The sequence below is a fragment of the Corvus cornix genome, chromosome Z, assembly GCF_000738735.6.
Source record: "Corvus cornix cornix isolate S_Up_H32 chromosome Z, ASM73873v5, whole genome shotgun sequence".
NCBI lineage: Eukaryota > Metazoa > Chordata > Aves > Passeriformes > Corvidae > Corvus > Corvus cornix.
In genome coordinates, this window is record NC_046357.1 from 32851862 (window position 1) to 32865724 (window position 13863).

At 38.7% G+C, this 13863-nt stretch overlaps 1 protein-coding gene across 4 annotated transcripts in view; it reads left to right on the plus strand.

The window, feature by feature from the left end:
* The window catches only part of CDC42SE2 (CDC42 small effector 2), an 82521-nt gene that overhangs the window by 36448 nt on the left and 32210 nt on the right, over positions 1-13863 (plus strand). For all 4 annotated transcript variants that reach the window (XM_039567136.1, XM_039567139.1, XM_039567137.1 and 1 more), the window contains one exon: positions 12425-12748. In XM_039567136.1, coding sequence (XP_039423070.1) covers positions 12695-12748 — 54 coding nt within the window. In that variant the 5' untranslated portion in view covers positions 12425-12694. The remainder of the gene's footprint in view (positions 1-12424; positions 12749-13863) is intronic.

The following is a 13863-nucleotide window of genomic DNA, read 5'->3' on the forward strand; positions in this document are numbered from 1 at the left end:
GGTGAGAAGGACTGGTGACTACAGGCCTGGCAGTCTCACTTCAGTACTTGGTATCAGAGTTATTGAAAAACATTTTAAGGACAACGCAGTCATTGGTCACAGCCAGCATGAGTTCATGAGGGGAAAGATCTGTTTGGCAAACTTAATTTTCTTTTACAAGGTAACCCACCCAATTGACCAAGGGAAGCCAGTTGATGTAATCTTTTTGGATTTCTGTAAAGCTTTTGACACTGTCTCACAGGATCCTTGTGGAGAAAATGTCCAGCCCACAGCTGGAAAAACACATCATGTGGTGGGTGAGCAGCTGCCTTAGGGGTCAGGCACAGAGGGTTACAGTGACCTCAGACTGGGGACCTGTCACTGCTGGGGTTCCATGGGAGTCCGTCTTAGGGCCAGTCCTCTTTAATGTTTTTTTTAAATGGTCTGAATGCAGGTATTGAGTAATACATGAAGTAACCTTACCAATTATACTAAATTAGAAGGATCTGTGGACTCGCTTGAGGGTGGGGAGGCCTTGCAGAGAGATCTGGATAGACTAGAGAGCTGGGCAATCATCAGCCACATGAAACTTAATATGAAACAAGAGCAAATGCCAGATTTTGCATCTGGTCCAGAGTAATGCCGCTTGAATATACAAACTGGGGAGCAAGAGCCTGAAAAGCAGCCGCCCAGAAAGAGAGTTGGAAAGAGATCTGGGGCTTGGTTTTATGGCAAGTTAAACATTATTTGACATCATGCCCTGGCAGCCAGGAGGGCCAGCTGTGTCCTGGGGTGCATCAGGCACAGCATCACCAGCCGGGCAAGGGAGGGGATTGTCCCACTCTGCTCTGCACTGGGGCAGCCTCACCTCGAGTGCTGTGGGCAGTTTTGGGTTACACAATTTAAGTTCATAAAGCTGTTAGAGAGGGAAGGGTGACCAAGACGGTGGAAGGTCTCGAGGGCAGGAATTCTGAAAAGTGATTAAGGTCACTTGGTTTGTTCAGCTTGGAGAAGAGAAGGCTGAGGGAGTGACCCCATCACAGTCAGCTCAGGCTGGTTCTGTTAGCTCCTGGTAAGACATGGCCTAGATTCCTTAGTTCTTGTGAAGATACGGCCTAGCAGAGTTTTGCACAGCAGGACTGACTTCAGTCAAATCGTCTGGTTGGTGATGTCTGAATCAAAGCACTCTTCACTCAGAATGGGTGCATCCATCATAGACTTGCCAAACAAGCTTGATCTCCAACCAAGAAATTAGTAAGCATTTATCTGTCTATCTATCTATCACAAAATGAAAGCCAGTGAGGATTTTCAAGATTTTTTGTAGTTACCTTTTTTTCATACTCTGTGGAGATAAACATTTTATCAGTATAAGCAGCAAGAGCTTTCTTTACTCTTTTAAAGAGTAAATTAAATACTCAAATTCAGCTCAATGTTAAGGATCATTTGCAGTGAATTTCAGCTTGGGAAGGGGAGAAGCAAAGAGGAGTAATTCCTTTTAATTAATGCAGATTAATTAAATCTGAATCAAGGTGAAGTTTGAAGATAGTCACAAAAGAAGGTCTTTTGGCAATTACAGTATTTCCTCTAAGATAAACAGCCCTGTATAGGTACTGGTGTTATTGCTACTAATGAGGTATAACTCTGGGCATGTGTAAATGGCTTGGTGTGAGCAACTGTAGGTACAAAAAAAATCCAAAGAGTTTCTGATTTTTCTCCCTTTTCTAAATTGCATTCTGTTTTGAAAAATGAGTGGTCCTTCCAGCAAAAAAAACCCAAAAAGGGCTGTTGACCTGAAAAATGTTATTCATACTGACTGCAACTCTAGTATATATGCATTAGGGGTTTTTTGAGGTAGCCCTAGGAACTTTTCTCAGTTTGTAGTTGTTCTCCTTAACACAGGCTGGCTGTCTGAAGTTTGTAGAGGTAAAAGCTTGGTAGCTTTCTGGTTGGTGTTTTCATACTGGCTGGATATAGCATGATAGCCTTAGCCGTAGGAATGAAATACTTTATTGCTGCAGTTACTAATGATAGGTTGTGTGTGTGGCTTCATATGAACATGAGCATGCACATGCAGTCATAGTATTTAGTGGGTTTCTTGTGTGTAGAAGTGGCTAGAAGGGGTTATCTGTGCTGTGGAAGTATAGAAAGAAGCTCTTTGTGGGTACTTCTTAGTAGCTGTATTTCAGTTCATCATTTTCTTTGTACTTGTTTAAGTGTTACAGAATTAGGCCACTCTTTAAATGCATTATGGCATAAATTATGGTCCTTGGACCAGATTTTTTTGTTGCTATAGTTATGTCTAGATTTTCCTTTCCCTTAAGTGACTTAAGAAATGTCTGGAGGCAGGGGAGAATAACATTTGTTGCTGTACACTGCTAGAAGAAGATGAAACCTGACCCTCCTGTTTAGGCACCGCTTTGTCCTGCGTGTTACACAGTTATGTGCTAGCTGCTCTCTGGCTATTGATGGAGAATAAGAAAAAACCAATAATTTTACCGATTTTCTTTCTCTCCACATGGTCTGGTCTGAAACCATACATAATGCTATGGTAAGGATTTTTACATGTACGCAGGTTTCTGACGAGAGCATTCTTTATGAGACTTGCTTTGTGAGTCTACTGGTGCTGCTCCCCACGCTTATCTTTAGAGTGAGATCTAAACAGGCCCAGTTAGCACTTACCACCTCTCACTAGTTGTAAAATTTCTTTGCTTTCTGGCTCTGCCATATGCCCCAGTAACATACTGGTTTTTCTGCCTGATTTGGGTGGTATTTCTGGAACCATTTTCAATCAGAAGATGGGCTTAATATAAAATGAACCGAGTGTTTAGTATACTGTTCTCAAGTGTCTGGTCAGGAAAAACTGATACCGTTTCAGACCAGTCAAAGCCTAATTTAGACTTGTGTATGTGTGGTTCTTGTGTGAGTGCTCTTCAAGTGAGCAAACGAAAAAAGTAAAGGTGGTAGAACTTGAAGGCAAGAGATGTCACCTGTATTAAGCTGCCGAGTGGTCATTTAAGTGAGTTCTGAAAGTACAGTACATTGGGCAGTAACAATAGACTGTACTGCTTCCTGGGAATTGGTACACCTGAGCAAATGGACTGCATGAACTCACAGGCCTCTGCCTACAGCTTCTGTGAGTATATGCTCCAAAAGTCCTAAATTCCACTTCTACCGTAGAGTGACCCAAAGTACCTTCGAAAATGTGATTTGTCTTAACTTTTAAGTTTCTTTAAGTAATCTCCCATGTGCCTGCATGAGGGTGAATATACAGAGTGCAAGTCATCTAAACGAGCCAATAATAGAGAAATTATAAAAGGGCTAGAGAACAAAATTAATAACTGGTGAAGCCTTAAATGCTAGCAGATTAAAAATATGCAGTTCTGTTGTGCTTCAAACAAAAACCTACTTCTGTTTTGTTGCTTGCAAGCTGTGGAACTGAAAGTTAAGGCAGAGACATCCTGCTGATGCACTCTTCCTATTTGAAGCATCCATTGTCACATGCTAAGGAGGACTTAAACAGAGATGATTAATCTGGCTTTTCAAACGGGCACTTGTGAATCCTGGGTAGTGTCATGGGGTAACTGAGTAAAATTGACTTACCCAGTCCCACAAAACGTGACAATACTTGTGCTTACTGCACTTGGTCTCATAATTGTTTTGTACATGAGTGGGAGGTGAAGAAGTGATGTCCAGGTATTAGATAAATTACTTGTAGGTAGAATTTCCTTGTTAAGATTTAAAGTTTGACATCCTTCTGTGATCTCAGACCAATGGGAAGGCTGACAAAGCTTGGGGAGAAGGATGTACTGCTGATAGTGGACAAAAACAAAGCAGAATTTATGTGCCACAAGGACTTTTGGCAGAACTCCTAAGATAAGGAAGAAACTAGTAAAGCAAACACAGCAACTGTGCTGAGCCCAGCTCCAGCTGGGTAAAACTTAATTCTGGCAGAGGGAGACTGGGATCACTGACTCACAGCCCACCAACTAAAGAAACCCACCAACTCAGGAGAAAGTCCGAGCATGTGGACTAATTAGCATGAGAATCATTTAACCAGTAGAAGGTGTAATACTAATTAAAGAGAACTGTGTAACTTGTAGCCAATGAACTGTGATTTCTTTGTTTGCTAAAATGTATACATGGTGTAAAATTTTGATGACTGGGGAGCCAGCCTTTTGTGGGTTACCACCTAGCTCATACTTTGCACAAACTAGAATGAAAAAATAGAGATCCCTTTTCTCAGTGTGTAAATTGGCCCTGTGCACCAGGCAACAACAGAAGTGACAGCAATAATTTACTGAAGTGCATCAAAATGTCTTTAGATACGATGTTAGACTTGTGTTGCAGGACTGTTTTACAGTAGCTGGTTAAAATCTGCAATAGAGGTGTGCCATGGTGATACATTTTTTGGCATGATACACTTATTGTACTGGTAAGAGTTTGCCTATGTGAACTCCTTGCACTTCTAATAACCTTTTCTTCTCTTGTTCACGCTTACTCCTTTCCTCCATCCCAAACTTTCCTTGGGAATTGCTTTGATGTATTAGTTCCCTGTGGAAAAAATGAACATTATAAATGCTGTGAGTAGTGCTTTTTATCTATTATTGTACTAAAAACAGGTGAGGGTCCCTTCAGTATCTTGTATGGTCTGTCATGCAGTACATCATGAGCACAGACTGTTCCATTCTCTCTAATGCTGCACTGTTTTTAAAATTATGCTCTCCCTGGATGCCAGTGTTGAGGATTCCCCATCATTACTTTAGAAGTAATAACTGGGCATTCTTTGGGAAGGTTCCTTTGTTTGTTTTGGGGTTTCTTTCTTTCCATTCTTTGCAGAAATGGTATGTTGTTGACAGTTTGCCTTGAACCATTACTTTGCCCTGTTTATTTTTTTCCTCTCTGACTAGTATTACCTGTTAGAAGTAACAAGGAGGCCAGCTGAGAAATGTATTGTTTTTCCTTCAGTTGGACTTGCCAATTAAGAAGAAAATGTTACTGGCCAATTAACACTTAGTGTCTAACAGAATATGTATTTTTTAAATGCAAATAGGAAATCAGTATGAAATCAGAGGTGCTAAACCATAGAAGTGAATTTTCCAAGATTTCTCACTTGTTCTTAACTGACAGTTTTCGTAGGTAGGGCAAAATATGCCTAGACTATGTCTTAGGTAGGACAGAACATATTCATTTAGTCTTTGGTTTGCCTTTCCATTATTTAGTAAATAATTTTGGATGATTAGTTTTCTATTAATCTTCATGTATTTTTGTAGTGCCTAACTATGAGATATTCAGTGCTGTGGTTTCAAGAGAAGTAGGTTCTTGCTGGCATGTAAATGTGGGGAATAGTACGAGCTATGAATTGGCTGTTTCAGAAAGCTGCATTGAACCCATATATATCAAAAGTAATTATTAATTAAAGACAGGAGGAAGCTTTGAAATGGAACTGGACATGAAAAATTTTAATGTGACTAGTGTGATACTGTCTCATTTATTGGTTCTGTGCACAAAAATAATAGGGACTTTTCAAGGGCTGGATCATATTCTTAGGGGAAATAAATAAATGTAGCTGAAGGGCTACAGAGTAAAACTCAGGCAGCTGCAGATGGGAGTGTAAAAAACAAAATCGTAAAGATACTTAAAGGCTTTCTGCTTTAAGGTCACAGCTGGCACTTGCAAATATGTTTACTGTCACACTTGGTGAGCTGTTCTTGATGGAATTGTGTGCTTTTCTGCCATGCCCTTCTTTACAACTCTCTCTCATGCCATCAGTGACCTAATAAGAAAAACCTAGTGTTTCTCCTTACAAATTTGCTGTGGTTTCCTTCCTGTATCTTTTGCTGCCCTCCCATGTATTATTCCAAGTGGGTACATTTATTGCAGGGGAGCTTGTGATGGCTTTGTGTTGCTGACTTAGGCAAGGGAAGACATGCAAACAATCAATGTGATTGATAATGCAAGCTTCGTTTATTGGTAATCTAGAGGCACTTTATATAGTATTAGTATATATGCTTGTCAGTTCTTGATTGGCTTACAATTATGAGAACACTTTCTTGTTTCTGCTTGATTGGTGTTAGATACAAGACTACATTGGCAAGCTTCTGCCTATATTAGATACATTAATGTTACAGCTTGAGAAATCGGAGTTCTACCTCCTACCTCATGGTCAGTACATCTTGTAAGCACAGTACTACATCCTTAAAACGCCTTTTTTGTTCTCAGGCCTGTTTCTCACACAGGCTTTTTCTCATGTAGGCATTTGCTTGTACAGCTCTTTTGAAGTTCTGTTTCCCACAGCTTTTCCAATGATCCATGCCCCTGATCCTTTAACCATTTCTCAACAGCTTTGTACAAACTGAGAACCCAAAAACTGGAGCTGTTCCAGTGAAAGATGTGATTGTTCCTAAAGCTAAACTGTGTTCCATTAGTAACAACAACAATTTAAAAAATCACCCCATCTCCTTTAAGTAAGCTGTAAATAGTACCTTTATCCTATTCCCCTGTTTTCATCTGTCTTTGAAACTTTTAACTCAGAAGCAAATTGCTCTTATAATAGTAATTGTTTATGGCTATTAGTTTGTGTTGAGCTTGATTTGAAGTACAACCTATTTCTAAGTTGCTTAAGGAAATAAATATACTAATGAAAACCATTTTGGTATAAATGGGGGCAAGTAATAAGAACTGACTCCAAATGATCAATAATCCCAAAATAAAACCCTATAGTCTTACCGCTTTAGTAATAATGTGCAAAACTGTATCAGGGAGACATGAATAAACCTTCTTAGAGAGTCAGGACATACATTTCAGGATTTGAAAATGTACAAGAAAGTCTAACTCAGACTTTGAAGAAGAGTTTTAAATGTCTTGAAACTAAACTGTAAAGCACTTGGGAGGGGTTTGAGGCAGAATCAATATGAGAAGATTATGAGGAAATGAAAAAAGGATTTCAGCCTTATTTGGGCTACGTTGATGGTGAATGTTGTCTTTTGTGTGGCAAGAGTTACTTGCAGCTCAAGTTTCTCAGGATTTGGAAGTGCAGAACATAGTTGCTGCATTAAAATCCATGTCAAAGTCCCCAGAAGTGTCCATTCTGCTAGTGAGAAATGGAGGAAGAGTGCTTCGGTAAGTGCCATGCCCCGATGAGATAAAGCTTTTGATACAAAATTTCTGAATGAAGGCAACTTTCTCTGTAGGTTGTCTTTGTTTAAAACCTCTTGCTTCTTGTAGATTGTTTTGTTTTTTATCAAAAAATGAGGCTGGCAAATGAATAAACACCTCTCACTTTCTTTGAGAGCTGGAGAGTGTCCTCCAGTTGCTACAGCTGTAAGCGTATGGAAGTGTGCACCAGCATAACCTCTCCCTTGGTTTGAACACAACTTAGTCCTCTCCCCCCTGCATTTTCAGTTGCCACATGACTTTATTTAGTCATCATTAAGAGGAAATAGTGCGGCTACAAGAGGAATGTAAAGTGAGAAACATGGAAGAAGTCTTAAAAATACACTCAGAAATGATAATTTTCTACTTACACCTTGCAGTATTGAAAGAAATGATAGCTTTTCAAAGCCTTTAAGGCAAAAAAACCAAATCAAAATACCTATATATTTCATGGAATGAATCTAATATAGTAAGAATAACTGCAGAGTGTTTTCTTATTAAGTACTTGAGACTAAAATAGTAGTAGTAGGCTTGGTCATGACTTTGTGCCTACATGTGCTTATTGTGATACATCATGTTGTGTCATGACATACCGTGACATGGCATACTTTTGACTTTTTGTTCATGATTTGCCTTTTTTTTACCCTTTTTTCCCCATTCTCCTTAAATAGTAGTCTGAGCTTTGGAGCAAACCTAGCTAAATTCAAATACTAACACCTGTAATTTTTTTTTTCTCTCTTCCTGTGGTTTTGTTTGCTTCAAGTGGTGGTCAAAGAGCATTGTTACAATGTTCAAACACTTTCTGTTTGAAGCCACAGTGAACAGTATGAAGTCAAAGGATATAGAAAGCTCACCCTTAAGAGGAACTAGAGATGCTTTTTTAAAAAGAGCACGCTGTTCTCAAGCTGTATAATTAATTAAGTAGTTTTATTCTAACTGACTCTCTACAGTATAGCACGTATTCCTGTTTGGATCATTTAAGGTAAATCCTGTCTAACCTGCTTTATGTCAATAAAAGTGAAGAGCTCAGAGGGAAAATTGATTTCTTAGTTTACTTTTCCTCCTTTCCTGCTCTGTATATTTCTCACAGAACAGCTAATACTGCTTTAGTAAGAAAAATGGATGATACTGTAACAGAATGTGCTTTGCCCACTACTCATTAGTGCAATGCTTGCACTTAGTGCCTTTGTGACTGGTGTTTAACAATAAGCAGTAGTTTTGGTTTTTGCATTAGACTGGCCACTGTGGCGTAAACCTTAGAGTAATGAAAATTACCTTAATAATAAATTACTTGCTTTTCACTTCAAATTCTAAACAATGTATTATTTTTAAAATCTTGATTTCTTCATACTTCAGAATTTCCGTAAATGGTTACGGAATTGAAATGATAACTAAAGTATAAACGCCTTAAAATGTGACAAAGTTGTTCAGCATGAAAGTCCTGTGCATTTTTGTAATGTGAATCATCCGCTCTAAAATAAGTTGCATTCAGAGTTCAGAAAGTTTACATGGGAAAAGCAAATTGGTGTTTCACCACTCATCACTCTGATAAATTTCTGGTTCAGACAGAGTATTTGTGTTGTCTTTTCAGTGTGAGCTCTACAGCGTTCTGCCACTCTGAGCACCATAAACTGGGCAGACAGCAAAACCTAAGGGTAGCAGAACTGTTACCTCGAAGTGTTCTTCAGCTTCTGTTGTGCTCTTCATCTGGCAGATCTGCACAGACAAATGCTATGTTAGGGTGGTGAGACACTGGCACAGGCTGCCTAGAGAAGCTGTGAATGCCCCATCCCTGACAGTGTTCAAGGCCAGGTTGGATGGGGCCCTGAGTAACCTGGTCCTGTGGAAGGGAGGCTGAAACAAGATGATCTCTAAGGTCCCTTTCAACCCAGACCATTCTAGGGTTCTGTGATTCAAGTCTTAATCCAATGAAAAAGCAGAGAACTAGCTGTGAAATACTGCATGTATTTTGAGACCTCATTAGTTGCAGCTAGGTTTGGGGTGCAGTTCAAGCTTTGCAGGAACAATTCCCCGTGAGATTGCTAGTGCGCTGATATTACGTAATTGCCTGGCTAGTAGCTGTAGGTCACTATGGTGCTTTTTTCTTCCTTTCTTTATAACCAATAACTTGGAAAAGAGGAGCAGAATTTTCCTGATTCAACTTGTTATTTAAACAAGCAATTGGCAGTGTAAGAGAAATTCTAGTGTGTTGTCATTAACACCACAGCACCAATACACCTTTTTGCTTTCAGCTTAATTACTTTTCCTTTCCATTTTGGTGCAGCAGATTTATACTTGATATTTATATTAGCTTGGTTCCTGTAAAAATAATTTGTTTAGTAGACTGGGAAGGTGTATGAAATTCCAGAGCTCTAACAAATACTGCTAAGCATTTGTTTGCCTTTTAAGAGGTGCAGTTAATGTCAGTTTTCTCCAGACCTACTGATATGTCAACTGTGTGTTTTTATCAAAAATCAACAGATTGAAGAAGTGTTGTTAGTGATTGCAGAACCACCAAACTAAAAGCAAATGTAGCACTTTGCAGGCCTAAAAATGCATTTTTAAGAATAAACATGTTATCAGAGATTATTATTTACAATTTTTAACTTGACTTGGTCATTCAAAAGCTTTAGATCTGAAGCAGGGAGTCAGTTTTGACTGTTCTGAATGTCACAAGTCCTGCATGCAGAGGATGGCTGTGTAGAGCAAGACTTCTGCACCCATGGGTGTTCTGTAACCCGGAGGAGCTTTCCAGGTTCACAGGTACACACAAAAGCCCTTCAGGTTTGTTCCCAGGCCTTCAGCTCAGCGCAGCACTTGAGGCTGCAGGGAACTGGAGGAGTGTGCCAGTTATCAGTGAACAAACACAGAAGGCAGATCAACAAAAGGAATTTCCCTGCCTTTTCAATGTATGTCTTCTGCACTTGGGTGTAGCAGCCAGATCAAAGTTAATCCTCCGTGAGAACAAGAATTTCATATGTCAGTTCTGGACTCTGTCAAACAGAGGTTGTGAGGGAAGCAACAAGTGTCCTAAGTTCAGGAGTCACAAGTCAGAATATTGGGGCACCTGCAGAGCAAGAAAAACTCACTGCACGATATCCATTAATTGCTCCAGCAGCTTAAAATATATCAAACTTCAAAATGCAAACTTTGAGTATTTGATTTCTCAATTTCTCATAATCTGAGCAGCTACCTTTGGGGATGCATTGCTATGTTTCAGGACAACTTCAAGCATATCTTCTCAGAAGTAAATCAACCAACATTTAAGGAAACATAAGATGTACAGACACGGGACTAGAATTGTTAAATGTTACATGCTTAACAGGAGTTAACTGTGTTTTACTTCTGATTTTGTAACATACTGAATCAAATTTGGAAAAGAACTGTGTAGCATGCAAATTCTGAGCCTGCAGAGAACAGCAGAGTATTTTCCTGTCAAGGTTTTCTTTGTTAGTCATGCTATTTAAAGTTCGTGAAATTTTTAGTCACCAGAGTAATTGAGAAAATGTGTGTGTGAAGCCACCTAATTACAGAGTGAGAACTTCCTTAGAGACTTTTATTTTCATTCTTGGATTTCACACTACTGGTTGTTGAATCCTGTGTTTTATTGCAGTTTCTTGACTCATTCATGGGATTTAGATGGTGATCTTTAAAGCAGGAAAAATGCATTCTAAGTAGTGAAAATGTCATGATAGCACTGTTCTAAGACCTTTTTTTTAAGTGTCTGACAAGCAAAAGGTTGTGTAGAAGTATTTTTGTCAGAGCGGGGGTAGTTTGCTTGTTAAGGTTTTTTCTTATCCTCAAGATACCCTGTTTAATAAAATTGCTTTGTTTTATGTGGTTTTAGCAATAGGATAACCTATCAAAGCATTTCCCCCACTTCCTATTCTGATCTTTAGGCAAGGTATGCCAGAAACAGGCATACAAACCTAATTTGACCCTATCAGTTGATTTTTCAAAGGTAGAGCTGCAAGTATGCAAGTACTTTGGCTGGGGTTTTGCTATTTAGATGGTGTTACTGCAGCATGCATTTATTTCTCAAAGAGCTTCAGTTAGTGTCTTAAAAGCTAAGTGTGAAAGCTTCCCAAAGGCTTTGGGTATAGTATGGGGAAGGTTCTGCTGTGTTCCTTTTGTGTGTGTTGTAGACAGTAGTCCTGGAAAGTACCTAGGTAGTCGTGACCATGCAGTGCAGTGACTTGGTATGTGTGTAGTAAATGAGGGATATCTTTGCTCTCATGTGCTTGGCACATAGAGAACTAAGGAAGGTAGCAGCAAAGCGAAACTGCTCTGCCACAGAACGTGTGTACATAGATGTGTAGTTTTATGCATTGCACAGAGTCTCCAAACCATGCTGTGAGGAATTGCATAGAAATAATAGTTGTGCAAACATCTGTGTGGTGAAGATGCAGTCCTGTAAAGAATTATTATTAAGGAGTATCCTGTAAAAACTTCTGAATACTCATTATCTCACTTTCTCTGCAAGTAAATTTTATTATATATGGCAAGATAAGAGGAATTTTTATTACACTCCTGCTGAAAGAAACCCGAATGGAGGTTTACCAACAAACATTATTTTAGCAAAGGAATGTTTGGAATTTGGAGCCTCATTTGTTCCACTTGAGGAGTTTTAGAGGTTTAAGGAAACAGTTTCAAGCTCTACAAGTAATATCCTATTTTGAAGTAAACTGTAAATGAAACATAGGGTAGAAGAGGGTGGAAGGAAAATACCTTGTGTTCACCAGGTCCAGCCATTTTGCAAAATTTTCATATACAGAATATACAGAAAATTTATATACAGAAATTTATTTGTTCCCTCAACATTTAGGAGAGCATGCCTTTGATTGTGTTTACATATTGATGAATTGTGTGACAGGGCTGGAGTTAAATACCATTTAAACCTCACACTGTGAATGGACTGGGTAACTTTTCTGTTGAAAAATATGATGTGGTAATAGGTGCAGTTCCCTAAGAGGTGTAAAGGGGTGTATGGACAATTATCGCTTTCTGAAATGACATTTGAAAGTTAGAAACAAACCAAGATGACTGCCAAGAGATTGGACACCAGTTCTTGGTATCACTTCATCTAACCAAAGCTGGAATATAAGTCTCATACAGATTTAGGGTATATGCTGTTTTTGGTAGTCACTGTAGAAATAAGCGCGTGACTTGTTTGCTAGTGTTTCCTCAGTCTGTGACTCAGAGTATTGCAAAGAAATCAGAGGTGTAGCTGGCTGGCTGGGAGATTCAGATTATTTATATTCTCTCTTTTTGATTAATGTACTTCTGTTTTCAGGTTCACGTAACGCTAAGGACCAAAGAAGCATACGTAATATTTCTCTGGTGCTGGGATCAACCTTCTGGAAGAAGTTTCTAAAATAACTTTTTGCCTTCAAGTTCTTTGTCCTGGGACTGACTTGTCTTTGGAGAAGAACTCAACAGAAAAAAAGATTTTCACATTGGAGCCATTAAAAATAAACCTGTTCAAAGAACTTATTACCTGCAGACAGACTTACGAAGGTTGAGTCCTGCTTTTCATCCGTGTTCCCACTTCAGACTGTAAACAATGAGTGAGTTTTGGTTGTGTTTCAACTGCTGTATTGCAGAACAGCCTCAGCCTGTAAGTATGAATATTAGCACTGCTTTGTTTTTTATATAATTAACTAAAATTTTAACATTTTTTAGTTTCCTTATGTTTCTTTTTTTTTTAGTTAGGGCTGTGTGGGCAAGCTTAGTGAGAATGAAGCAGTTAACTGATATCCTGCCTTGATGGGGATCAAAAATAGTCTGTTCTAAACTGCTGTCGTTTTGCTGTCCTTGAGATCCAACCTAGCCAAAGTCTTCAGAAAGAGCCTATATTTGGAATTGAAAAAGAGGGGAAGGGAAAAGGGTGATGAGGATGTAAACTGTCATCCTAGAGTATAATTTTTTATATTCTATAAATAATTTTATATATTATAATTTCATATCCTATAAATAACTTTCTAGTGGAGATGCGTAAATGTCCTCACTTCCATATGACTTCAGGCTTGCCTTTGGGTGTGACTAGACACTGATGGTAGAAGGAAATGATTATGTTAGAAAGTCCAAAGTAAAATCCAGTCCTCCGCCACCTTAGTTTAATAAAGGATTTCATCTTTAATTGTTTGGTTAGTTTTTAGATCAAATCTTGGAAGAGTGAAGGGATGTTGTAAATACTTTATTTTTAATAAAATTTGAAATGGCTGTTGTGTGAGTGCGTAGTGAACATAGCAACTGGTTAGATAAAAGAACATTTCAAAGCATTTGTTAGGAATACAGAAATATTCTTTTTTTTCATGTATTTCTAGGTACCTTTAGAGTATGTTTCTGGGTCCAGTGCTGTTGGAGGAAATTCTGCCTGCATGAAGGTGGAATCAACTAGGAGTATGGTTAGGTCCGTGAGAAAGATCATTGTATAGTGTGACATCAAGATCAAGCTAAATTAATGTATAGAAATGACAGTGGTCATACAGTGGTTTTACAAATATGTAAAAAAAACCCAAAACAGTTACTACTGGTGGCATTACAGTAAACAAGAGAAACCCGGATTGAATAAAGAAAGCTCACATTAATGTGTTCAGTTGCTAATACTTGGCTTTAGGGAAGCCAAAGGATTGAAAAAAAAGCCTAACATTAGGCGTTGTCATTGCACAAAGCCTGAATGCCAGACTGATCCTCAGATGGCATGCAAATATTGAAGTGTGACTATTAACA